Source organism: Triticum aestivum, chromosome 7D (assembly GCF_018294505.1).
Source record: "Triticum aestivum cultivar Chinese Spring chromosome 7D, IWGSC CS RefSeq v2.1, whole genome shotgun sequence".
Classification (NCBI taxonomy): domain Eukaryota; kingdom Viridiplantae; phylum Streptophyta; class Magnoliopsida; order Poales; family Poaceae; genus Triticum; species Triticum aestivum.
The window spans coordinates 126,055,996-126,080,747 of record NC_057814.1 but is presented as its reverse complement, the minus strand read 5'-3'; the positions used below and the strand labels follow the sequence as shown (position 1 = coordinate 126,080,747).

General features: G+C 47.8%; 3 protein-coding genes and 1 non-coding gene across 4 annotated transcripts; 1 reads left to right on the top strand and 3 right to left on the bottom strand.

Annotated features, from left to right (window-relative positions):
• Positions 1 to 5,485: 5,485 nt before the first annotated feature.
• Positions 5,486 to 5,591, bottom strand: LOC123171704 (small nucleolar RNA Z279/snoR105/snoR108). The gene has a single exon (XR_006485374.1). It is a non-coding gene; the product is annotated as a small nucleolar RNA Z279/snoR105/snoR108 (small nucleolar RNA).
• A 2,822-nt stretch (positions 5,592 to 8,413) lies between these two features.
• On the bottom strand, positions 8,414 to 12,011 carry LOC123169620 (galactoside 2-alpha-L-fucosyltransferase-like). The gene is made up of 2 exons (XM_044587490.1): positions 11,826 to 12,011; positions 8,414 to 9,999 (listed from the first exon to the last, which is right to left on the bottom strand). Exons 1-2 carry the CDS (start codon positions 11,953 to 11,955, stop codon positions 8,513 to 8,515), a joined length of 1,617 nt encoding a protein of 538 aa, XP_044443425.1. The 5' UTR covers positions 11,956 to 12,011; the 3' UTR covers positions 8,414 to 8,512.
• Positions 12,012 to 13,609: 1,598 nt separating this feature from the next.
• On the bottom strand, positions 13,610 to 16,863 carry LOC123170078 (galactoside 2-alpha-L-fucosyltransferase-like). The gene is made up of 2 exons (XM_044587922.1): positions 16,635 to 16,863; positions 13,610 to 15,112 (listed from the first exon to the last, which is right to left on the bottom strand). Exons 1-2 carry the CDS (start codon positions 16,801 to 16,803, stop codon positions 13,644 to 13,646), a joined length of 1,638 nt encoding a protein of 545 aa, XP_044443857.1. The 5' UTR covers positions 16,804 to 16,863; the 3' UTR covers positions 13,610 to 13,643.
• A 2,256-nt stretch (positions 16,864 to 19,119) lies between these two features.
• LOC123169009 (galactoside 2-alpha-L-fucosyltransferase-like) lies at positions 19,120 to 22,652 on the top strand. The gene is made up of 2 exons (XM_044586872.1): positions 19,120 to 19,575; positions 20,963 to 22,652. Exons 1-2 carry the CDS (start codon positions 19,401 to 19,403, stop codon positions 22,435 to 22,437), a joined length of 1,650 nt encoding a protein of 549 aa, XP_044442807.1. The 5' UTR covers positions 19,120 to 19,400; the 3' UTR covers positions 22,438 to 22,652.
• The last annotated feature ends 2,100 nt before the right edge of the window (positions 22,653 to 24,752 follow it).

Sequence of the window (24,752 nt, the reverse complement as noted above, 5' to 3'; positions counted from 1 at the left end):
TCCCTCTCCCTCCTTTATATACATGGGGAGGGCACCCCTAGAACACACCTCAATTGTTCCTAGCCGTGTGTGACGCCCCCCTCCACAGTTAACACCTCGGTCATATCGTCGTAGTGCTTAGGCGAAGCCCTACGCCGGTAACTTCGTCATCACCGTCGCCACGCCGTCGTGCTGACGGAACTCTCCCTCGACCTCAACTGGATCAAGAGCTCGAGGGACGTCATCGTGCTGAACGTGTGCTGAACACGGAGGTGCCGTATGTTCGGTACTTGGATCGGTTGGATCGTGAAGACGTTCGACTACATCAACCGCGTTACTAAACGCTTCCGCTTTCGGTCTACGAGGGTACGTAGACACACTCTCCCGTCTCGTTGCTATGCATCACCTAGATAGATCTTGCGTGATCTTAGGAAATTTTTTTGAAATTACTGCGTTCCCCAACAGAACCTAGCACACTGAAGGAAATATGCCCTAGAGGCAATAATAAAGTTGTTATTTTATATTTCCTTATATCATGATAAATGTTTATTATTCATGTTATAATTGTATTAACCGGAAACTTGATACATGTGTGGATACATAGACAAAACACCGTGTCCCTAGTGAGCCTCTACTAGACTAGCTCGTTAATCAAAGATGGTTAAGTTTCCTAACAATAGACATGTATTGTCATTTGATGAACGGGATCACATCATTAGGAGAATGATGTGATGGACAAGACCCATCCGTTAGCTTAGCATATTGATCATTCAGTTTTATTGCTATTGCTTTCTTCATGTCATATACATATTCCTTTGACTATGAGATTATGCAACTCCCGGATACCGGAGGAATACCTTGTGTGCTATCAAACGTCACAACGTAACTGGGTGATTATAAAGATGCTCTACAGGTATCTCCGAAGGTGTTTGTTGGGTTGGCATAGATCGAGATTAGGATTTGTCACTCCGAGTATCGGAGAGGTATCTCTAAGCCCTCTCGGTAATACACACCATGATAAGCCTTGCAAGAAATGTGACTAATGAGTTAGTTACGGGATGATGTATTATGGAACGAATAAAGAGACTTGTCGGTAACGAGATTGAACTAGGTATGAAGATACCAACGATCAAATCTCGGGCAAGTAACATACCGATGACAAAGGGAATAACATATGTTGTCATTACGGTACGACCGATATAGATCTTCGTAGAATATGTAGGAACCAATATGAGCATCCAGGTTCTGCTGTTGGTTATTGACCGGAGAGGTGTCTCGGTCATATCTACATTGCTCTCGAACCCGTAGGGTCCGCACGCTTAACGTTCGATGACGATTTTGTACTATATGAGTTATGTGATTTGGTGACCGAGTGTTGTTCGGAGTCCCGGATGAGATCACGGACATGGGAAGGAGTCTCGAAATGGTCGAGAGGTAAAGATTCATATATAGGACGATAGTATTTGGACACTGATGTGTTCCGGGGATACCGGGTACGTATCGGGTCACCGGAAGGGGTTCCGGGCATCCCCCGGCAAAGATTTGGGCCTATTGGGCCAAGTGGGGAAATGCAGCAGCCAACATGGGCTGCTGCGCCCCCCATGTAGGCCGAATAGGAAGAGGAAGGAAAAGGAGGAGGAGAGAAAGGAAGGGGAGGGATTCGGCCTCCCCCTTCCTTCTCTCCCCCCTCCTCTTTCCTTCTCCCTCTGGATGGATATGGAAGGGGGAGGCCGAATTGGGAGGCGCCCAAGTAGGATTCCTCCTACTTGGGGCGCCCCCTTGGCTGCCTCTCCTCCCCTCCAACCTATATATATGAGGGGAGGGGCACCGCTAGAACACACATAAACAACTGTTAGCCGTGTGCGGCGCTCCCCTCCACAGTTTACTCCTCTGGTCATATTGTCGTAGTGCTTAGGCGAAGCCCTGCGCGGATCACTTCACCATCACCGTCACCATGCCATTGTGTTGATGAAACTCTCCCTCGACACTTTGCTGGATCAAGAGTTCGAGGGACGTCATCGAGCTGAACGTGTGCAGAACTTGGAGGTGTCGTACGTTCGGTGCTTGATCGGTCGGAACGAGAAGAAGTTCGACTACATCAACCGTGTTGTCAAATGCTTCGGCTTTCGGTCTACGAGGGTACGTGGACACACTCTCCCCCTCTCGTTGCTATGCATCTCCTAGATAGATCTTGCGTGAGCATAGGAAATTTTTGAAATTGCATGCTATGTTTCCCAACACACACATGTGATTAAGTGCCCTTTTTGTCAAGTTTTTTTTGGGTGTGAAACTCGACAAAGATCATATTTGACTAACACCCGATGAAATGCACTTGGCAAACAACCTGGCACTATTGGGCAAAGTTTCATATTTCAGTAGTGTTGTCTAAACCTTTGGATCAATGCTAACTAATAAAGCCCTACGCAAGTTAGAAATAATGATATCTGGATACACTTCGAACTAGATGCTCCAACAATGGTTGATAATTTTTTAGAAGAATGGGGAGGCCTCTCCCCAGTTCCATTTCATCAATGAAACCACCAGAGTTACAATAACATCGACCCCCTAAGAGGGGTAGTTTAACAGCGAGAAAGACAAACTAAGGATCGACTCTACATTCTAGTTTTGTGACATCTGTCGGAAGGGTAGGAAGAAAAGAACTACAGAACACACGCGTGCTAGTTGACTGACATATAGCTAAAGTGTGTACACGCGTATCCATTGTTGGCTTTCGTGGAGACTGCGAGAGAGGTCAACTAGGCGACCATGGAAGTACATGTGGATAGAAATAGGAATGGGAATGAAAGAAATCGAGTGTTATCGCATTTGTTTCTTTAAAAATTATCAAATGTGAAAACGAATGTAGAAATTCTGAAGACAAATACAAAAAAGGACTTGCGTAGGTCTTAGCCGTCTCCCACTGAGACTTAACCAAGTCTCGGTCACGTCACATAACATGTGAGAAAGAAAAAAACTGAACCGAAATATTTGCATAGATCTTATATTGAGATCTTTTAAAGAAAAAAATATCTTAATGTAAGATCTCACACATATAGCATTGACTTAGACAGAACCAGCTCTCAGTTGACTGAAATTTAGCAAGACTATATAGAAATATATAGCTGGAAATGAACATAGAACAAAAATGAAGCGGCCAATGATACAAAAGCGAAATATTTGTCAAAATTCAAAAACCCCTTGAACCATAGAAATAAAATAACCAACCAAATAAACATGATCACTTGTTAAGATGACTACAGGTCCGTAATTTGTTGCAAGACTTGGTGTCAAGAAGTGGAAATAGTCAAAACGGAGAAGCGCAATGTTGAGTCCATGACACCGGCGTTGTCGTGTTTGCGAGGAGGTGAGGAGCACACACAAGCAAGCATGGATGATAGACATGCGAGGCGTAGTGGCGACTGGCGGTTCTGTTTTCAAGGGCGAAGCCAGGATTTAAGCATAGGGCAAACATACAACTCCACCAATAATGCTACATGTTTATAGTGTTTCTTTAATGAATTCCTTGAACTTAATTACGAATTAGCTGAGTGACCCAGAATTAAGTGGTCATATGCTCTTGTATTGAAACTGAAGTACTAAACCAAAGATCTTTGTTAGGATACAACGTATTGGATGTGACCAGTTATGTGTAAAGCTGGTTTTTGTGTTTAGTGTGTTGGATTGCTAAACTCGTGCTTTTGTGAGGAGAATCTCGTGTTTTTCCTAGGCAAAATACGGTAGGCACCGCAAGTGCGGTTGCACTATGACAAGTTAGAGCATCTGCAACCGAAGCAACCATACACGCCGCGTAAGACAGATTGCAAGGGCCCGAACAAATTCTCTTGAAGACGTCCCCCGCCTTGCATGCCCTACCTATTCCTCTTCTCTTTTCCACCTCGCCCGCACAACCGCCACTGTAGTTTCGTCATCGTCGTCCGCAACCCACAGCTTACGGAGGCCCCAACCCACATCGCTGACCGTGCTGCCATCGGACGCCGCCCATGTACATCTAACTCCAATAGATATACACATAGCACTCTATGTGTTCAGTGAAATGTTGGAGCAGTTTTTTCATTCTTTTGGTCATTTATAGGCCACCGATGGGTTCGGCGTGGAATGATGGCTATGGAAACATGGACCTTGATGAATTCATATTAAACGAGTTCATCGCTCATCAGACTCGAACAATGAAGATGTTGAAATGACGATGATGATGGGCATCCAAGAGAAAATGGAGAAGGCAAAGGAGGACGTATTGAACTTCAAGTGTTCCATAAAGGGCCAGAGAGTTATTCCCCTGGATAGGATTGCCAATGCACCGTACACAGATTACTTCACACAGGATCCAACATACCATGAAGGGTTTTTTCGACGTCGCTTCCGGATGGCAGGAATATGTTCTTGCACGTAGTGACTACCGTGGAGAAGGCTGACGGCAACTTCAAGCTTAGGAATGATTGTTGCAGAAAACTTTATTTCTCTTCTTTGAAAAAATGCACGACTGCTCCTAGGATGCTTACTTGTGGTAAGGCCACATATGTCATTGATACTGAATCCGGATGGGAGAGACCACCGTCTTGAGCATCATGGTGCAATTTGTATGCACTGTGGTGAAGGTGTTTGAAGCAGAGCATCAAGAGGATTCCCAGGTATGCTCGATTCAGTTGATTGCATGCACTGGCTATGGAAGAACAACCCAAAAGGTTTGCATGGGCAGTACCGGTCACGTCAAATAAGCCACCATCATACTTTAAGCAGTGGCATCGAAGGACTTGTGGATTTGCATGCTTTCTTTGGCACGCCTGGTTTTAACAATGACATTAATGTGCTCCAACAATCTCCTTTGTTCAAGGGATTTTGTGATGGAAAACTCCGCCGTGGAACTACACCGTCAACGACCAATTGCAACATGGGGTATTACCTTGCCGATTCGGATGTGGAGACTATATTGGATCCTTGTGGTTGGTAACAATGTCTCTTTGCACAAGCACAAAAAGGCTCTAGGAAGAATGTGGAGAGACCATTCGGAATACTCCAAACTCGTTGAGGTATTGTTTGTGGAGCTGCAATGATGTGAGAAGCGAAGACACTTTGGCAGCTCATGAAATGTTGTATAATCATGCACAATATTTCTCCTATAAAAGGGGCTAGGCTACCCGCCATTTCGAGTGATTTGCGTTCGCTGCTTGCACAATATAGCAAATAAGTAGAGACCACATAAGATCGAAAGCTCAGTAAACTTGACAAGACCCGGACGGAAGCCCCCGCTGCTGCAAACAGACGGTGCGGGCCGACCTGGCCTTCCGATCAAACCGTCAACCACAAAAAGAAGATCAGCAAATAAGCAAAACCAAAAGCAAAAATAAATAATCAAATCAAACTTTTGGTGAACCAAAACAAAAATCTAAACCAAGGCTTTTAAATCAAAATTTAAAATAAACAAAGGAGAGAAACACAAACAAGAAACGCATTAAGTTAAACAAGAAACACATTAAGTTTTATATTCAGGATCAGATGGTAAATCACAGGGATGTCCCAGTGTCGTAACAGGCTTATTGGGGCGGGCACCCCTCTCGCATAATTCAGCGAGCCTGTACCACTCCTCATTTCCCTTTGCTGCCTGTACCAATGCCTAAATCTGCACGGGCCATCAGGCGTACACAAGTGGGCCGGTCATCGTAGGTAAAAGATTGGCCCGTGGAGGTTAGTCTTCGAGTTGCAGAAGTAGGGCCGAATTTAAAATTTAAATAGGAGAATTTAGACCAAAGATACGTTCAAGGGGATGTAGCTCAAATGGTACAGCGCCCGCTTTGCATACGGGAGGCACGGGGTTTGATCCCCCGCATCTCCATAAAATACTATTTTGCGCAATTATTAAGGTATTTCTCTCACCTCTGTCAATCTCCATACTTATTTTTGCGCCATTGTTAAGGTATTTTTCCTTAACAATCTCTATTCCCAGGTATGCAATCACCTATTCTGTCAATCTCTATTCTATAATGCCTTTTTCATACCACCATTGATTTTTTTCCTATTTGATGTCATTATCCTCTTTATCATTTTTTATGCCACTGTTCTATATCAGTTTTCAGTATATACACGTAGGAATTTCCTCCTTGTGAGACATAAGATGGTTATTTAACTACTGTGAAATATATCAATTATGCATATTTACCTTAATATTACCACTAGCACTTTGATTCAAAATGGCCGAAGCCATGCATGACTATTATCCATTGTTTAGTGTGCATTTTTTGACTACCGGCGCCAAGACACTTGATATACTTGGGGGGGGGGGGGGGGGGGGGGGGGGGGGCAAACCTCTTTTTTTTTGGCTTTCGATTTTCAAATTTTTATATCTCTAAATTAATTTTTGTTTGTGTATTCGTGTTTCTTTGGTGAGTGCTTTCAAATAAGTTTCATTCCCAACATGCTTTGATGAATTTTTAAAACCTCGCTAAGTTTCAACGGCTGAAACTTGATACAAGCTAACGACGAAAAATTAAGTTTCGGAACCTAAAACTTTAGACTTAATGTGCGTGTCAGCAACCCTGATATAACTGGGCCACCTGCCAGTCCACATGGCGACCGCAAAGCTCGTCCACGCCAAGCTCTCCAAGCGAACACCCGCTGCCAAGGCCCCGAGTGGGTGCATGCCACTAGGCCCGCCACATCAGCTAGTTCGAAGCCCCAGAGCACTCCGTATCCGGTGGATCACGACACCAGCAGGCGGCGCAATTATTAAGGTATTTTTCTCACCTATTCTGTCAATCTCCATACTATTTTTTGCGCCAATATTAAGGTATTTTTCCTTTTTTTTGCGGGGTAAGGTATTTTTCCTTACCTATTTTGTAATGTCTTTTCATACCACCATTGATTTTTTCGTATTTCATGTCACTATCCTATTTATCATTTTTTATGCCGCTGTTCTATATAAGTTTTCAGTACATACACGTAGGAAATTTCCTCCTTGTGAGGCATAAGATGGTTATTTAATTACTATGAAATATATCAATTATGCATATTTACCTTAATAATACAACTAGCACTTTGATTCAAAATGGCCGAAGCTATGCATGATTATTACCCATTATTTAGTGTGCACTTTTTGGCTTCTGGCGCCAAGACACTTGATAAACTTTGGGGGGGGGGGGGGGCTCAATTTTTTTTTGCTTTCGATTTTCAAATTCTTATATCTCTAAATTAAGTCTTGTTTATGTATCCGTGTTTCTTTTGGTGAGTGCTTTCAAATAAGTTCCATTCTGAACATGCTTTGATGAATTTTTAAAACCTCGCTAAGTTTCAACTGCTAAAACTTGATACAAGCGAACGACGAAAAATTAAGTTTCGAAACCTAAAACTTTAGACTTAATGTGGGTGTCAGCAGCCCTGATATAACCGGGCCACCTGCAAGTCCACATGGCGACCACAAAGCTCGTCCACGCCGAGCTCTCCAAGCGAACACCCGCTACCAAGGCCCCGAGTGGGTGCATGCCACTAGGCCCGCCGCATCAGCTAGTTCGAAGCCCCGGAGCACTCCGCATCTATTTTTCTCACCTATTCTATCAATCTCCATACTTATTTTTGTGCCATTATTTACCTATTCTGTAATGTCTTTCCATACCTCCATTGATTTTTTTTTCCTATTTCATGTCACTATCCTCTTTATCATTTTTTATGCCACTGTTCTATATCAGTTTTCAGTACATACACGTAGGAATTTCCTCCTTGTGAGACATAAGATGGTTATTTAATTAGTATGAAGTATATCAATTATGCATATTTACGTTAATATTACAACTAGCACTTCGATTCAAAATGACCGAAGCCATGCATGATTATTATCCATTGTTTAGTGTGCATTTTTGGCTTCCGGTGCCAAGACACTTGGGGGGGGGGGGGGGGCAAACCTCAATTTTTTTTGCTTTCGATTTTCAATTTTTTATATCTTTTGAACCAAATCTAAATTAAGTTTTGTTTGTTTATCTAAGTTTCAACTGCTGAAACTTGATACAAACGAACGACGAAAAAATATGTTTCGGAACCTAAAACTTTAGACTTAATGTGCGTGTCAGCAGCCCTGATATAACCGGGCGACCTACCAGTCCACATGGCGACCACAAAGCTCGTCCACGCCAAGCTCTCCAAGCGACCATTTGTTCACTGCAATATAATTTTCAATCTCCAGGGGCGCCAAGTAAGAATAAGGCTAGTATGATTTCCAATATTTACCAAAAAAAAAGTGTATAATTTTCAATGTAATTAAATTTTTGAGTGTGGCTAGATCTTACTCGAGCAATCAAGTCTCAGTCAACTAACATAACTTATAGTAGAAAAGAAGAATGAAACATTTTAAAAGATAATTTTGCACGTATCTTCATGTAAGGTGTCATGAATGTAGCATTGACCAAAATTTTGTTGAGTCTCGGTCGACTAAGATTTAGCAATCCCGTTAAAAAAATTCCAAGTGGACTCGTCACTGGCAAATATACAATATTGGTTTGAGATACACGGGTTGATGACCAGTAGAATTCTAATCAACTAACTTGATACCTTTAATCCATTTCATCCCTTTGGGTACATCCTCGCACTCCTTGACGTGCCGAGACAGCTCCTCCTTGTTCACCTCCTTTCCATGGCACTTGACATCGGGCGTCATGTGGAAGCACGGCTCCATGGACATGGCGCGCACGCACGGCGTCTCGGGCACCTTGTGGTCCTTGGCGATCATGAGCATGGTGGGACGCAGCCCCGCGAGGCTGCTGCTCATGTAGCCGAACGTGGATATCCCCGTGGTGAGCAGCACGTCGGAGAAGCTGAGCAGGTAGATCTCCGCCAGCGCCTTCTGGTTGTGCGACCGCTGCCCCATCGTCTGCTTCTCCTCGTGGCTCGGCTGGAACACCCCCACCCCGCCACCGCCCTCCGCCGCGTGCTCGTAGTACGTCGACTTGATCCTCTCGTAGTACTCAGCCCGCAGCGATGCGATCAAGATGGCCTTGGATTTGCTGGAGCCGTTGGCCGCGGCGCTCGTCGTGTTCGCCTCGTCGCCGTCGACGTCCGGCAGTATGTGCTCCTGCCGGGAGCACGCCATGATCTGGTCGTACATGTCGTCGACGGGGATGGACGCCCAGGAGAACATCCTGATCTGCACACCGATCCTCTCCTCCGCCTGGGCCAGGTACGAGTGGTAGTAGCGCGTGATCATGCCCCACACGGAGTTGGACGGGTGGAACAGGTACCGGCCGAGGAGGTGCGCCACGCTCTCCATAGCCGGGAACAGCCTCCGGAGCTCGCCTTCGAACTCGGCCATGTCGTACAGCGCCGGCACGAAGTAGAAGTCGTTCTGCAGCAGCAGCCAGTTCACCTTGGCCAGCACCAGCTGGTCGTCGTTGCAGTAGAAGCGCCGGTCCGAGCGCCGGAGGTCGTGCGCCAGGTGCAGGTACACGTACGGCGGCACCGACTGCGCCGTCGCCTTGGCTAGATCGTTGGAGATCTTCTTGTCATCGAGGAGGTTCCCGTACGACTCGTTGGAGCGCGCCCCGAGCCGGGACATGTCCGCGACGGGGAAGTCCGGCGGCAGCGCCCAGGTCCCGCCGGGGAACGGCTCGCAGAAGAGGTCGGTGAAGTCGTCAGTGGATTGCACAAGGAGGACACGGCCGGTGAGGAGCGCGTAAAGGAACGTGCTGAGCAGCGACAACATCCGGTTGCCGAGGCCGTTGTAGGGGATCCACACGACGTAGTTGCACTCATCATCCTCCGTGCTGCTGCTGCTGCCGGAGCGGAGGTGATCGACGGACTTGGCGTACAGCGGCGTGCCGGGGCCGCACTTCCTGTGCCGCGCCTCGTAGTCGCGCAGCTTCTGCAGGAGGTGCGGCGAGGGCGCGTACGGGGAGTGCTTGTAGTAATGCGGGGACTGGTACCGGCTCAGGCACGTGCGTCGGTCGAAGCCCGGCGCGAGCAGGCCGCCGAAGAGCTCGTCTGCGCCGCTTGTGGCGCTTGGACGAGAGACATTCAACATTCCTGAGGGACCATCGAGCACGAGAACTTGTCAGGTTTACAATACCAATTTTATTTTACTAGCGCCCATGACCGATTCCGTCTGTATTTTACCAAAATAAGCCAGAAAACAACATGTATTATGCGAATAATAAAATGAAAAGGAGAGCACAAATTCTATCTTACCCCATGATATGTGTAGGCATGTAATAAACATTAAATAATTTAACAAATTAAGTAAACCGGCTGGCCTATTAATATTTTTTTCATGAGCACATATTTTCCCCTTCCCTAAGTTAAAAAAAGTGATGGACGCCGTAGAACATGGCTATTCTTCTTGCATAGGTGAACTCATCGAGGGAGAAGGAGTCTCACTTTTTTAGGGATTTTTTTTTGTATTTCTTCTGGGTTACTGAATGCCTGGTGTTGATTTATTATTTTTATTGTTCCTGTTTATTCGGGTGTATTGTTCTTGGTTATGATTCAGATACTGTGCTGGTTTACGGTTCCGATGGGTTAATGTTTTTGGTTTATTCACGTGTTGTTCCGTTCACTGGTTTTACTGTTCCGGTTCGAGGGAGGTTTTTTTTATTTCTTTTAGATTACTGTTCGTGACAATGCATATTGCTGATTTACCTTTTTGTTGTTTCGGTTTATTCGGGTGTATTGCTCTGGCTTACAATAAGTTACTGCTTCGGCTTATGGTTTAAGTGGGTTAATGTTTTCGGTTTATTCAGGTGTTTTTTCACTTCACTGGTTTTACTGTTTCGGGTTATTTGGGTTTTTGTTTCGGTTTATTTGGGTTATTGTTTCGGTTAGCAGTTCTGGATAAATTCAGATATTGTTCCGGGTTTTCTTTGGGTAATACTTGATGCACTGTTCACTGATGTCGTGGTGTAAAAAATAGTAATTGGTCAATAACTTAAACTTATTTTCCTCATGGGTTACTGTTCATGCAAATACACTGTTCCGGTCTAATGTTTTGTGCCTCGGCAGCATCACCACCGGAAAGGTTCGAGAGACGATTGAGGCGGTTCTACATTGATACGCTGGTGGAGAGTAATGATGTGTAGAAAAATCCTAAAGCTTAATTCTCCATATATGGACGGCTTTAGGGCATTTTCATAGTCTCAAACCGTCTACATCCGTTTGGACTGACGTGTTCAGATATAGTTTGCATCCAACACGGTACCTCATTGGTCCGTTGACGTGTCCGGATGTTCGTTTTCCCGCCAACTTGGTGGCTTTGCGGGAGTACGGACATCCGTCTGCCCAATCAAAAGTCACCACATATCCTCTCTCGGTTCGGATGGCGGAAGATCGCTGGCTGTTATTGTCTGGCGAAAAATTAGCATGCCGCACAAAGGCTGCCGATTGAAAGGTGATTATACGTTTGATGGAAGACTACGAGCATTTGGAAGAAGGCTGCTAGCATTTAGAAAATTACGCACTGCATTTGGCGGAAGCTAATGATGTAATCTATTTTGGCGGAATCTAAAGCTAGCATGCATCAATTTGACGGAAGCTACTTTGCTTTTGTTTGGCAGAAGCTACAATAATGCAGTGCTAATATGAATTTATTTGGTGGAAGCTAGCTATTATAATGCTAATTCCGTCATGTTTCATGAAAATTGTCCGGTTTGTTAAAACCTAATTTAAAATTTGTAAGGTATGCTTGGATGGCCGACTTTCGTAACAATGTCCGTGGACAGATACGGTGTTTGGTTTAGGGGTCGGTGTTGGAGATGGCCTTGCTTCACGCCCTTGGTTTTGTCCCGTTTGCAAACACGTGCTACACGGTTTTGCAGATATAATCAGGAGTGTGCAAAATCACAGGAGATCTTTTGTACCTCTACCTGTAGCCGTCAGCTTGGCGGCGTTGTGCCACACGGCCGGCGCGGCCGCCCGGCCGCCGAAGAGGAACACCAGGAACGGCAGCGTGAAGAGGCACACGATGAGCACCACGCCCGCCCTGCCCATCCTCTCCTCCTTGCCATCCCTCCTCCTCGCCGGCCGATGATCGTCCGACTTCTTGTCCATCGTCTCCGTACGATCGAGACGCGAAAGCCCCATGCATGGTTTTTAACGCCAGCCGTAACTTGTCATGGGAGCAAAAGTGCGTGTTGGAGTGCATCTCAAAAGAAAGAAAGTACACGTTGGAGTGCGGTGTACGTGTATACGTTGGATCGATCCATTAGAGCTGCGTTGCATCATGTCAAAAAATGTGTGGCGATTTCGTTTTGGCTGCTACTCTACTTTGCGTCAAGCCGGGGCGGGATCCGACGTTGACTCTTCTGGGTAACCGAGCCAGCGCGTGATATGGGAGAGAGGATGGGCAGTCAACGCGTGGAGTGTAGGACACGATGTGATTCTCCTTTTCTTTACTTTTTTTTCTTCAGTTTTGGCTGCTTCTTGATTCCCACAAGGCTTGTACAAGGGCACGGTGATGATTTTGCGTTCAGTATTGCTCAGTCTGAGTCGATTGAGACTTAGTTATGTCTTAGTCGATACTATATTTCTTTATCTTGCATAAATATTTGTATAATTTTTTTGAAATTTTTTCTTTTTCTTATAAACCTAGCCAAATCTTTTTGCCTTTTTTCAACCGCCTTGACAGCCGTGCGATTGAACCCAGCCAGCGGGCTGGATTTTGCATTGCATGGGTGCGCTAAAACACTGGAATCGCTTGGGGTGTTTTCGGCCACACAAAACCACTTCCACACACACGTCGCTTTCACACACACACCCATGTACTCATACACGACGGGATACGAAAATGATACTTCCTTCGTTAGGTGTGTAAGTCATCTTACGAAAACCAAATAATCTCAAAACACTAGGCGCGGTGCATTAATTCTACATCGTTTCTTGTTTCTTGACATATCAGCCAATAAGAGATGAGGGGTGTGTATGCTTTTAAGGACTACATTTTTTATGGTGCTCCTTGAGTGCCGAATTTCGATTCCAAAGGTGAAAACCCGAGGTCTACCCTTTATTGGTTGCATCTTGCAATGGTCTTGTTGTAGGCATTGTTTTTTAGATGAACTCGCACTTTCTTCAGGGTGAAAAAACTTAAGATCTTCGATCGGCAACGACAACGCTTGTACATTGTTTCCTTTTTTGAGGCGTCGCTTTTGAAGAACTTTTTTTTGTAACCCAGGTGCTGGTTAGAATGTTGCTGCGGCTAGTGATTGATCATCGAGCTGGGGTCTTTTTTTTCTGTTCTTTTTTTTTTGGCTGTCTGTATTCTTGGCGTCTTTCGACATCTTGTTTGTATAGTGGCCAGGTATAATTGTCATCTTCGCAATATTAATATATTCTTTTTTAAAAGAAAAGGAGAGTAGTTCGGCAATGACACTAAAAACATCACGGTCGTCAGTTATAACGGAAGTAATAATGTTTGTAGTATCAGCAACATACGATCTTGGTGACACAAACTCGTAAACATCATCAGCAGCAGAAAGTAACCACAGAGCAGTTTTCGACAATGTCCTACTCCTTCCCATCAGCGCAAGGTTATGGCTGGCTTTCTATACACCATCTCTTGTTTGTGCATTCAGAATTTTCGGCAATGTTCTACCCATCAGCACAGTATGGCTGGATATCGATACAAAGCATGTGCATTCGGAAGTTTTCGTCAAAGAAATACGGTCATTTTTGTCTTGTTTCTACCATTCTCTTCGATCGACTAGCTTCAGTCCCGCGGGCAGGTCTCCGCAGTGGCGCACATGCGGCACGACCAGGCCGGCGTCTTCCCGTCGCTTGCAGTCGTACTGCGGCGGGACGTGGAAGCACGGCTCCATGGACACGTCCCTGCTGCACGGCCACCCCACCGTGCCGTTGGCGACATGGTGCAGCACCCAGGGCTTTAGCCCGCCGAGCCCCTGCGCCACGTACCCGAACGTCGACTGCCCGGTGGTCACCAGCATGTCCGCCACGCTCAGCAGGTACACCTCCGCCCAGGCCTTGTGCTCGTGCGACCTCACGTTGTAGCGCTGGGTCTCCTCGTGGCTCGGCTGCTCCACCACCACCACCCTGCCGTCCGCCGCCGCGCGCTCCCAGTACATCTCCTTCATCTTGTCGCTGTACCAGGCCTTGAGGGAGGTGACCAGGACGGCCGTCGGTTGCTGGGCACCGGCCACCGCCGGCTCGTCGTCCTCCACCTCGTCCAGCACCGCCGGGAGCAGCCTCTCGTTCTGCGTGCACGTCTTGATCTGCTCCAGGATCTCCGGCGACTCCGCCTCCCAGGGGAAGACGCGCACCTGGATGCCCACCACGCGCCGCGCCGACGCGAGGTGCGCGCGGTAGTACCGCGCGATGAGGCCCCACACCTGGTTGGTCGGGTGGAACAGGTACCGGCCGAGGTGGTGGAACACGGCGTCGCGCTCCGGGAACAGACCGTCGAGCTCCTCCTCGAACGCCTTCACCAGGAACAGGCCCGGCACGATGTAGCTGTCCGTCCTCATCACCAGCCACTGGATGTCCCGGAGAACCCTCTGGTCGTCGTCGCAGAAGAAGAGCTTGTCGTGGTCCGTCTGGTTGTAGTCGAGGTGGATGTACGCGAACGCCGGCAGCTCGGCGGGGGCGGAGCCGTTTGTCACGCCGGTTCTCAGCACTCCGTCCTCCCGCATTCTCCCGAACCTCTCCGGCGTGTCGAGGTAAAAGCTCTGATAGTTGAAGAGCGGGAACCCCGGAGGCAGCAGCCATGTCGTGTTCGGGAACGGCTCGCAGAAGAGCTCGTCCGTCATGTGGCTGGGGTCAACGAGGAGGACGCGGTCGGTGAGCAGCGCGTACAGGAACGCCGACGCCGCGGCCAGGATCCGGTTGCCGAGGCCGCGGTACGATATGGAGACCAGGTACCTGCACTCCGGTGACGCGACGCTCCTGCCGGACTTGAGCTGCTCCAGAGCGTTGGTGTACGCGGCTGTGCCCGGGCCGCACCGTCTTTGTAGAGCTTCGTGGCTCCGCAGTTTGGAGATGAGGTGATGCGACGGTTGCCTGCCGGCGTTACGACGGTACACGGCGGATTGGTGCCGGCTGTGGCAGGATTTTTGGTCGAAGCCGTCGGCTAGGAGGCCGCCGAGAAGCCTGTCATCGTGTGCTGTCTTCCGTTGCAGGAACGAGACAGCTTCTGGATCTGCAGAGGTGGCAGAATATATTATCGTCTCCGTATGGCATTCCAAGTGCATCAAACAAGCCAAATTTTGTACTAACCGAACCCAGTGTGGTTGAAAGTTTTAACTTAAAATGCAATTTAATTTAAGATTTAAAATGGCTATCCTAAATATTGATAGCACCTAGAAAAAGTCAAAAACATTCTACTCCCGGGCGCCCCAAACGGGCCTATACAGCCTGGCGTCCCAAACCCGCATCAAACGCCCCCGGTCACTGACCGGTCACGAAAATTTAACTCAGATGGGCTCCTCAAACGGGCCTCAGACGCCTGGGCTGACCGGCACCTCTCATATCCAGCCCAAATATGGGGAGATATGTGGTCGCCCGGGCACGTCCGCCGACCCCGCTGCAGTTCCTAGCGGTCCCACCTGCAGCGACAGAACCTCCTTCCTCTTCCATATTTTAATCCCACATCACCACGCGAGGTGGACGTCGACTGGCTTAAATAGCCGCACTGGCGGATAGCGGCAAGGTTCTCTGTTGTTGTGTAGATCTATTAATTCTCGCTGCATGAACGAGATAACTTGACACTGGACTGCATTTCATCAATTGATAATTGTTTATTGAGTGTCAAAATTTTCTCGTTCATATACATACGTTGATACCCGTACTACAATGGCAGTAGATTTTTATCAACACATTGTGATTTATAAAAAGCAGTATTGACATGAATGTTTCCTTTTTTCAATTTTTATCGATACATTGTGATTCATAAAAAGCAATACTCACATGAATGTTTCCCTTGCGAAGGAGATAGGCCGTGACTATAAATCTTCTATGTGATAAATAAAGGATGCAATGATGTCAGAAGCTTATCGCTTCTGGACGACCCGGCTGTTTAAGCCGGTCGATTAGCTCGTCACGCAGCGAGGTGAGACTAATACGGGTGTGAAAATCTTAAGTATGAGCAATTTTCGTGTGTTTTAACAGCACAACCGACACATGACGAACGGGATGATAGTCGTGCATTGCCCTGCATGTAATAGATGTTTTGAAAATATGGTATGTGGTTGTAAATGGTAAAATTTGAGGCCTGCCCGGTCAGTGTCCGCGGACGCGTCGACGGACGTTTGAGGGGCCAAATTTGGAGCCTGCGGCTATAGATGCTCTAAGAATTCACATGGCGTGTGTAAGATGAAAACCCAGCTCACTCATGGGTTGGTTTCAATCAAATTTGGATTTCACTTAAATAAGACTTAAATACTACCAACATTTAAGGAAGTTTCACAAATTATGGAATTGTGTTTGAATTTTTCCACGACCCCATGTGTCACCGAAACATTTTGACTGAAATATACACATGTAGGCACCCACTGAAGATAATGAAAGTTCGAAAAAATTTGGCAACTTTTATTTTGTCCTGATTGCTAAACGAACTTCGCCGGTAAAAGGAAAACCTTCAAATTCTCCTAACCAGCTCGCCTGGGTTACTACTAGCATCTATACGATGCAGTACTGGACAGAAGCAAGTTTGGTAGTTTTACCTCTGCCGGGCATGGCCGCCTCGATCTCGACCGCCGGCTGCTCGCCATTGCGCCCACCAAGGAAGACGATGAGTGACGGCACTGTGAGCAGGAAGGCGACGAGCTTGGTGTTGATTCCCGGGCAGCATCGCTTGCCTTCTGCAGCCGGCTTCGTCTTCATCACCGCCATTGGCGGTGGCGTGGGCTGGGGCTCTGTCCTTCTCTCGAGTGCGAGCCTTTCCTAGAGCTGGTGCTTCAGTCTTGGGAGTCGCCACGCCGCTGTCTTGAGGTGGAGATCAACGGTAATGGCCAGATTGCGAGTAGCAGGTCAACCGTAGCGCACGGCGCAGATGCGGGAGTCAATCTCGGGCAGTAGCCAAACTGCGGATGCACCGTCACCTCTGTAATTTAATCATAGCCGTCTGACACATCTAGGGTTCTTTGGTTCAGTTGCGCAAAAGTCAGCTGCGAATCGTCAGTGGTAATTTGAGATCCAGTAACAGAGTACGTAGTACTATCGGACAAGTGTACATTTTTTTAGGATGGCAATGGGTAGGGTATGGGCGGGTACGAACTTTTTGTGCCCAAACCCATACCTAAAACTTTTTTCTATACCCACCCATTTCAATATCCATGGATATAAATTGGTATCCATGCCCATACCCATCGGGTATCTTGTACCCAATGGGTATCCGGTGGGTACAATATATAACATTGTCATGATAAAGGTAAGACAAAAAAAGGGCCTAAAACTAAAGTTAGGTACTCGGCCATCACAATCTAGTTTGCACTTACATCAAAATTTCACAATGATCGATTGACACACAAATGTCTTAATCTCCATTACAAACTACTCCCTCCGTTCCTAAATACTTGTCTTTCTAGGCATTTCAAATGAATATCACATACGGATGTATGTAGACATATTTTAGAGTGTAGATTCACTCATTTTACTCCGTATGTAGTCACTTGTTGAAATGCCTAAAAATACAAGTATTTAGGAACGGAGGGAGTAACTTTGAAAAAAGAAAATCAAGTTTGTAAACTTGCAATGCTAATCACTATAGGTTTACCCAGATATTGTAGGGTTTAATTTTTTTATTAATTTTTCTGGGTATCCATTGGGTTACCCCTGGATATAATTTCATACCCATACCCTACCCATGCATTTTGCGTGTATGGATACCCATTACCCATGGGCATGAACTGATAGAAAGTCTCACCCATGCCCACTTGTTTTCGGGTAGGGTACCCGCGGGTACCCATACCCATGGGCAAAACTGCCATCCCTAACATTTTTCATTCATCAGATGCGTGCTTGAAAGTACAAGAGAGGCAATAGCTCCGCCAATGTGAGAAGAGCAACTCTAGCAGATTTTAAAAACTAATAATGAGAAAGAGGTGAATATGTTAGCTAGCAATAGAGATACGGTCCCATTTCATGGCCGTTTTCACCTGATTCTCTACCTAGCTGGCTAAGCCGTGGCTCATAGAGTTGGATTTGTGGTTAATCTTAATGGTCGACACATTTATTTCCTGGACTAGTTCACGAATAGTCTGAATGCGCTAAGGATATCTTGACGTACCGGGGGCACCAAGGCGACGGCTTCTGCACTATCCGTCTCCGAGGTGATTGCAAGAGGGGGCCAGTGGACGGCAAGGGCAAGGCCTTCCTCCATTGCTGCAAGCTCCGCATCGACCGCGTCTGCACACCCCTTGCTGCTCTGAATCTGTTCTATGAGTTGAGTGTTTTCGTTTGAATTTTTGGGGGGAGAACATGTGACCCAATGACAGGTGGGTACAGCTTGCAGGGAAAATATGGAGCTCATATGATGGTGACTTTGTGTTTGTGCTTTGGCGTGCTCCATATGCAAATGTGTAGGCGACTCTGCCATCCCAAATGGAGGACTGTACATAGGGTTATGTAAAAAGCTACACACAGGTCAATAGTGCTTCTTAAATTGTCATTTTTTGTAGTCATGTCCACTCTGGTACAAGTGGCATCTGTGACGATCGCGGTTGCCACCTGACGGCCATCCCGATCGAGGCGGTTCAAAATTTTAAGAGTGGGTCTAAGGGCATGTACAACAGGGTACAGTCAGCCGTCTTTAACAGCTGCCACATAGGAAAATAATTGACGTGGGGGAGAGAGAAAGAGAAAACTGAACTAGGCTGTCGGTAGAAATAGCGACGATCTGTTGCCGTATAAATCGCTCGTTACAGACGATCTTTTCCCGTTGTACTAGTGCGTTGGTTATCATGGGCCGCATCGTGGGCAGGAAATCTGTTTAAATATGCATGCACGTTATGGAGTTTTAGATACTAACTCTAAAGACAACCCGTTGTAATAGCTATCTGTACATCCTGTCTGCAAATGACGTGGAGCAGTATTACAGACAACGGCCGTCTAATCTGTTGCACATGCCCTAAACAAGGTGGCCAGTCAGCGGTGAACATTACCTTAAAAAAAGTCAGCGGTGAACAAGTAGGACGACCGTTTATCCCGGATCGAAAACTCTACGTGCAATTTCTACTCTTGATTCCACCTCTATCTTCCATCCAACACTAATCAAAATCGAACTTGTGGCAGACGAGGAATATGAGACCAAAAAGTAGTGACAGTGTATACGGTTGAGACCGCCATCAAGACAAAAAGTATTACTCCAGGAAAGCCGATCTGGAAACCGATAGGCACTGAGAGGAGAGGAGCTGCACCGCACGTACTGGCGCCGGGCGGGCACAAGAGATCGATCGGGCGGCCCCGGCTGGCTCACGCCGCCGCCTGCCATGAAGAACGCGACGCCGGCTGAGCCTGAGGGCTGCAAGCGATGGGCCCCGGCGATCAACGCGGTGGTCGTTGCCTTCGTGCTGATTGTGCCACCTCTCTTCCTTCTCCTTGGCGGCCGCAATGGCGAGAGGCCAGCGGTCTGGATCAAGACGGCCGTGGCCGGCTTACGGCGAGGTTGTTTCTTTTCTTCAGTCTCCTCCTTCCATTGTTTTTTACATGGTCTGTTGGCTCGATCGGTGAATGGCTACTGCCTCCATTCCAACGAATAAGACGCACACGCATCTCAATATTCAATTTTAATCATAAATTAGATTAATTAAATGTGAATTATATGCAATAAAAATTATACCATTGAATTGTATAGAAAAGATGTTTTCAGTGGTATAATTTGTAAGTCACTAAAATATATATTATTGATCTAATCTAAGTTATGGTCGAAGTTGGACTTTGGGATGTGTGCTGAATTTTTCTGGTATTAGGACATCTCCAACTTTGACCCCCTAAATTAAACAACTATGTGTCCGCGGACCAGCCCTGGACACTGATACGGGAGCCGGCCATCTAACCATACCCCCTAAATGTCCATCTATGCATGTGCATCTCGTGGTTGAGGAGAGAGGGGATGTCCGACGTGGTGGCTTTTGATTGCCTAGACGGATGTCCGGGCTCCCCAAAGCACCCCCCCCCCCCCGCCCTCCAAAGTTTGCTTCTGGTTTACTGAAATCTGGAAGTTCAGACCAGTCCACAGACGTTTGAGAGATATCATTTGATGGCAAAAAGTGCCCAGACTCCCGTAAAAGACATATAGGGGATATTTGAGGTTCCGCGTTAGAGATGCCCTTACCCATGGATGGTATTTTTCATCATTATTATGTTGTTTTCGGTTTCAATGAGGTGTCATATAAAATATCATGTTAAATATGCGTCAGTTGCCTGACTATGGCAACAACAGTTTTCCAACAGGAGGGGAGGCCGCGTAGAGCAACAATGCCAAAACGGAGAGATGAGGCCGGCCATGGTGCCTTGACGAGGCCTAACCACGGTTTCGGTCACTTTTGTGTACTTTTTGTCACATTTATGAAGTTCTCAGTCATTGTTGTGAAGTTGTTTTTCTTTTTGTTATTTCAGTCCTCGTTCGCAGCAAGTCTTGGTTACAACCTTTTTTAGGGGCCTTTTGTAAACTTAAAAGGACATAAAACATTTTTGGTTGTCTAATTTGTTATAGTTGATTTTGCGTTTTCTTGTAATTTGTCGGTTTTTATTTATTTTTTTTCTTTGTATTTGTGCAATTGCTGCAGTTTATTGGTGGAGAATAGAAGTGATTGAAACTTTTGAAGTTTTCAGTCATCTCGGCCATGCGCCCTAGAAACACTCCCTTTAGTAGAGGAAACAGCTTTCGGATCCCCTTCATCTATTTTGTTGTACTACTATGCATTACAATTTTCAAAATTCAAGTCACAATTTTGATCAACATCGTGCTTGGTTAGAGTGAGAAAATCCACTTGTTTGATTGAGTACCATCCGCCCAGACTGAAGAACCATACTTCTGCAACTTCTGCAGGTCCTGCCGAAGTATCCTTACTGAACGAGAATGCAGGAGCACACGCTGACAAGCTTCTTGGCGGGCTCTTGGTCGAAGGCTTCGACCAAGAATCCTGCCGCAGCCGGTACCAGTCCGCCGCGTACCGTCGGAACACCGGCAGGCAACCTTCACAGCACCTCGTCTCCAAATTGCGGAGCCACGAAGCCCTGCAAAGGCGGTGCGGCCCGGGCACCGCCGCCTACACCAACGCCCTGGAGCAGCTCAAGTCTGGCAAGAGCGTCGCGTCACCGGAGTGCAGGTACCTGGTCTCCATCTCGTACCGCGGCCTCGGCAACCGGATCATCGCCGCCGCGTCGGCGTTCCTGTACGCGGTGCTCACCGACCGCGTCTTCCTCGTCGACCCCAGCAACGGGATGGACGAGCTGTTCTGCGAGCCCTTCCCCAACACGACGTGGCTGCTACCTCCGGGCTTCCCGCTTGTCAGCTATCAGGGCTTTTATCTCTCCACGCCGGAGCGGTATGGGAGGATGCGAGAGGACGGTGTGCTCAGAACCGGTGAGGTAAACGGGTCCGCCGCCGCAGAGCTGCCGGCCTTCGCGTACATCCACCTCGACCACAACCAGACGGACCACGACAAGCTTTTTTTCTGCGATGACGACCAGCGGCTCATGTCCAACATCCAGTGGCTGGTGATGAGGACGGACGGCTACATCGCGCCGGGCCTGTTCCTCGTGAGGGCGTTTCAGGGGAAGCTCGACGCCTTGTTCCCGGAGCGCGACGCCGTGTTCCACCACCTCGGCCGGTACCTGTTCCATCCGACTAACCGCGTCTGGGGCCTCATCACGCGGTACTACGACGCGCACTTCGCGCGGGCACGGCGCGTGGTCGGCATCCAGGTGCGCGTCTTCCCGTGGCAGGCTGACTCGCCGGAGCTCCTGGAGCAGATCAAGACGTGCACGCAGAACCAGAAGCTGCTCCCGGCGGTGCTTGGTGAGGAAGACGACGAGCCGGCGGCCGCGCCCGGTGGCGCGGCCAAACCCACTGCTGTTCTGATCACCTCTCTCAAGGCTTGGTACTACGACAAGATGAAGGGGGCGTACTGGGAGCGCGCGACGGCGAACGGCGAGGTGGTGGTGGTGGACCAGCCGAGCCACGAGGAGACCCAGCGCTACCATGTGAGGTCGCACGAACGCAAGGCCTGGGCAGAGGTGTACCTGCTGAGCACGGCGGATACGCTGGTCACCACCGCCGAGTCGACGTTCGGGTACGTGGCGCAGGGGCTCGGCGGAATGAGGCCGTGGGTGCTGAGGATGGGGATGATCAACACGACCGTGAGCTGGCCGTGCAGCAGGGACATGTCCATGGAGCCCTGCTACCACGTCCCGCCGGTGTACGACTGCAAGCGACGCCAAGATGCCGGCAAGATCGTGCCGCATGTGCGTCACTGCAAGGACTGGCCCACGGGGTTGAAGCTAGTTGATCCAAAGGATTAGTGAAAGAGGACACTAAGACCATTATAGAATTATTATAGAAAAATGGATTTCACACAAATCCGTCGTCAGATTGTTAACCATGGCAAATCTGATATTTTTATGACAAATTCTTTGAGCGGACATAGCAAATCCTGCCAAAAACCTAAGCATGGCAAGAATTTAGCATGTTTGCTGAACAACAAGGCAATTTGCCATTAAAAATGACAATTTATTCATGGTTACAATCTGACATCAGATCTGTAACATTACCATATAGTGCTATCATATTTTCTGTACATTAAATAGTTAAAAGGACGTGTTTAAGATTCATCTAAATATGACATTATCATGTCACATCTAAGAGCATCTTTAATAGATAACGCAAATTTAGATATGTAAATGTGGGTGTCATATAATTTACATCACCAAAAAGTGAATTTTACCTCTCTAAAAAACCCTCAGCTCCAACATATGATGTATATTTGGTGATGTAAAACTTCTACTCCAATAAATGATGTATATGAAGATGTAAAACTAGTTCAACTACTACATCATTTCAAACATATCAAATTCATTTGAAGCAAACATAGTCCTTCAAATATAATAATTAAACATACTTCAAACTACTGCATCCATCAAACTACTACTACTACTAGGGCGTGTTTGGTTGACGTAGTGAATAGTAGTTGCGTTGCATACACATCTCAACCCAGCGTGGCTATGGAAAAACACCCTCATATGCGACATCTGCGAGTTGTTTGGTTGCCTGCATCTAGGGTCCCTGCATTAGGTAATACGCAAGTGCACTTTGTTTGGTTGCCTGCATTGGCCCAAGCGGCACATGAACATGGTGTTTGGTTGCCCGCATGGGGTATGATTAAGAGCTAGCACTTGCACTTAGCACACAGGGTTAAGAGCTAGCAGAGGGAAGGGGAGAAGAAGTGCAGTGTGCGCTGGACAATGGCGACTACGGTGGATAGTGGCCGTGGCGCCGTGTTTGACATGACAAGCATGGAGTCGTGGACGAGCGACACCGTCGGCGAACTAGTTGCGGTGCTCACGCAAAGACAATGGACAGAGGAGGAGAATGCAGTGCTCGCGCCATTGCAGCGTCAGTGCAGTGGACGAGAGAGGAGGCCGAGATGATCGACGCTGGAAATGACTCCAGTGCAGTAGGGCGAGAGAGAGAGGAGGCCAAGATGATCGACCCCATCGGCGGCGCGGCGAACTGCAGTGTGCACGGAGGCAGAGGACACAAGAAAGCAGTATGCGCGCCATTGCACCGTCAGTGCAGTACGAGGACGACAGAGAGTAGGCCGAGATGAGCGACACCGAAAACGACTCTAGTGTAGTAGGACGTGGGCAAGGAGATCAAGGGGAAGGGCGTCGGCGTCGAGAGGGACAAATAGGAGGGCTCTGAACAGAGGACAGAGGAGCTCGACTTGGCGACGGCAGTGCAGTAGAGTGCTGCTCAAAGAGAGATGAAGCTACGATCGCCGAAACCAAAAACTTACAACATGAATGTTGTGAGGAACTGCGAGATTATGCTGCTGGTCGAAGGAAATTTCATATGATCGATCGTGCGCGACGAATCTGACAAAATTCGTCCAGAATAGCTCCAAACGGGAACACGAGATTAAGAACTTACGGCCGACGAAACTACGAACCGATCGCCTGAATGGAACCGTAGCATCGAGGTGCATCTTTTTCGTGTAGAGCTTACCTCGAACCGAAGCACCGTTGTGTAGATCAGAGGGAGGAGATTAGATAGGAGCTTACTGGAGGTTGAAGAAGACCTCACGTAATCACCTCGCATCCCTGGCGTCTCCGCTCGTGCAAGGGCCCACTCGCTTGCGCTCCCCTCGGCCTGGCTCGCGAGAAACTGCCGATCTGAGCGTTTCAAGTGAGCCAGGCCCAGAGGTGCTTTAAGTTTTGTGCTATGCAGGCCCAACAGGAAAACCAGGCAACCAAACAGCCCGTCCCTTCCCGCGCGGGCCTGGTTGGGCCTCATGCAAGCAACCAAACACGCCCCTAGTCTACTGGTCGTCGCTCTTGAACTGCTCCTAGAACTCGTCCTTGCTGGGGTCATCGCACACGTCCTCCTCCTCCTCCGAGTCATCCCAACCAGACAAGTCGGACTCAACGGGGGTCACCGTCGAAGGGCCGACTGATCCTCCTTCTTCACCGCCTTATTCTTCTGCTCGGCCTCGCGCTTCGAGTAGAACTCACGCTCGGCCTGGAGGTACTCCGAATACTCTCGCGCGAACCTCGCCATCACCGCCTCAGCACTATCACCGGGAGCAACGAGAATCGCCTTCTTCTTCTTCCTCTTCTTC

Coding starts and splice junctions, on each gene's coding strand:
- LOC123169009 (XM_044586872.1), top strand. CDS start 19,401: ATGAAGAACGCGACGCCGGCTGAGCCTGAGGGCTGCAAGCGATGGGCC. Junction 19,576..20,962: donor CGTGGCCGGCTTACGGCGAG/GTTGTTTCTTTT, acceptor CAACTTCTGCAG/GTCCTGCCGAAGTATCCTTA.
- LOC123169620 (XM_044587490.1), bottom strand. CDS start 11,955: ATGGGCAGGGCGGGCGTGGTGCTCATCGTGTGCCTCTTCACGCTGCCG. Junction 10,000..11,825: donor GCTGACGGCTACAGGTAGAG/GTACAAAAGATC, acceptor ATGGTCCCTCAG/GAATGTTGAATGTCTCTCGT.
- LOC123170078 (XM_044587922.1), bottom strand. CDS start 16,803: ATGGCGGTGATGAAGACGAAGCCGGCTGCAGAAGGCAAGCGATGCTGC. Junction 15,113..16,634: donor GGCGGCCATGCCCGGCAGAG/GTAAAACTACCA, acceptor CCACCTCTGCAG/ATCCAGAAGCTGTCTCGTTC.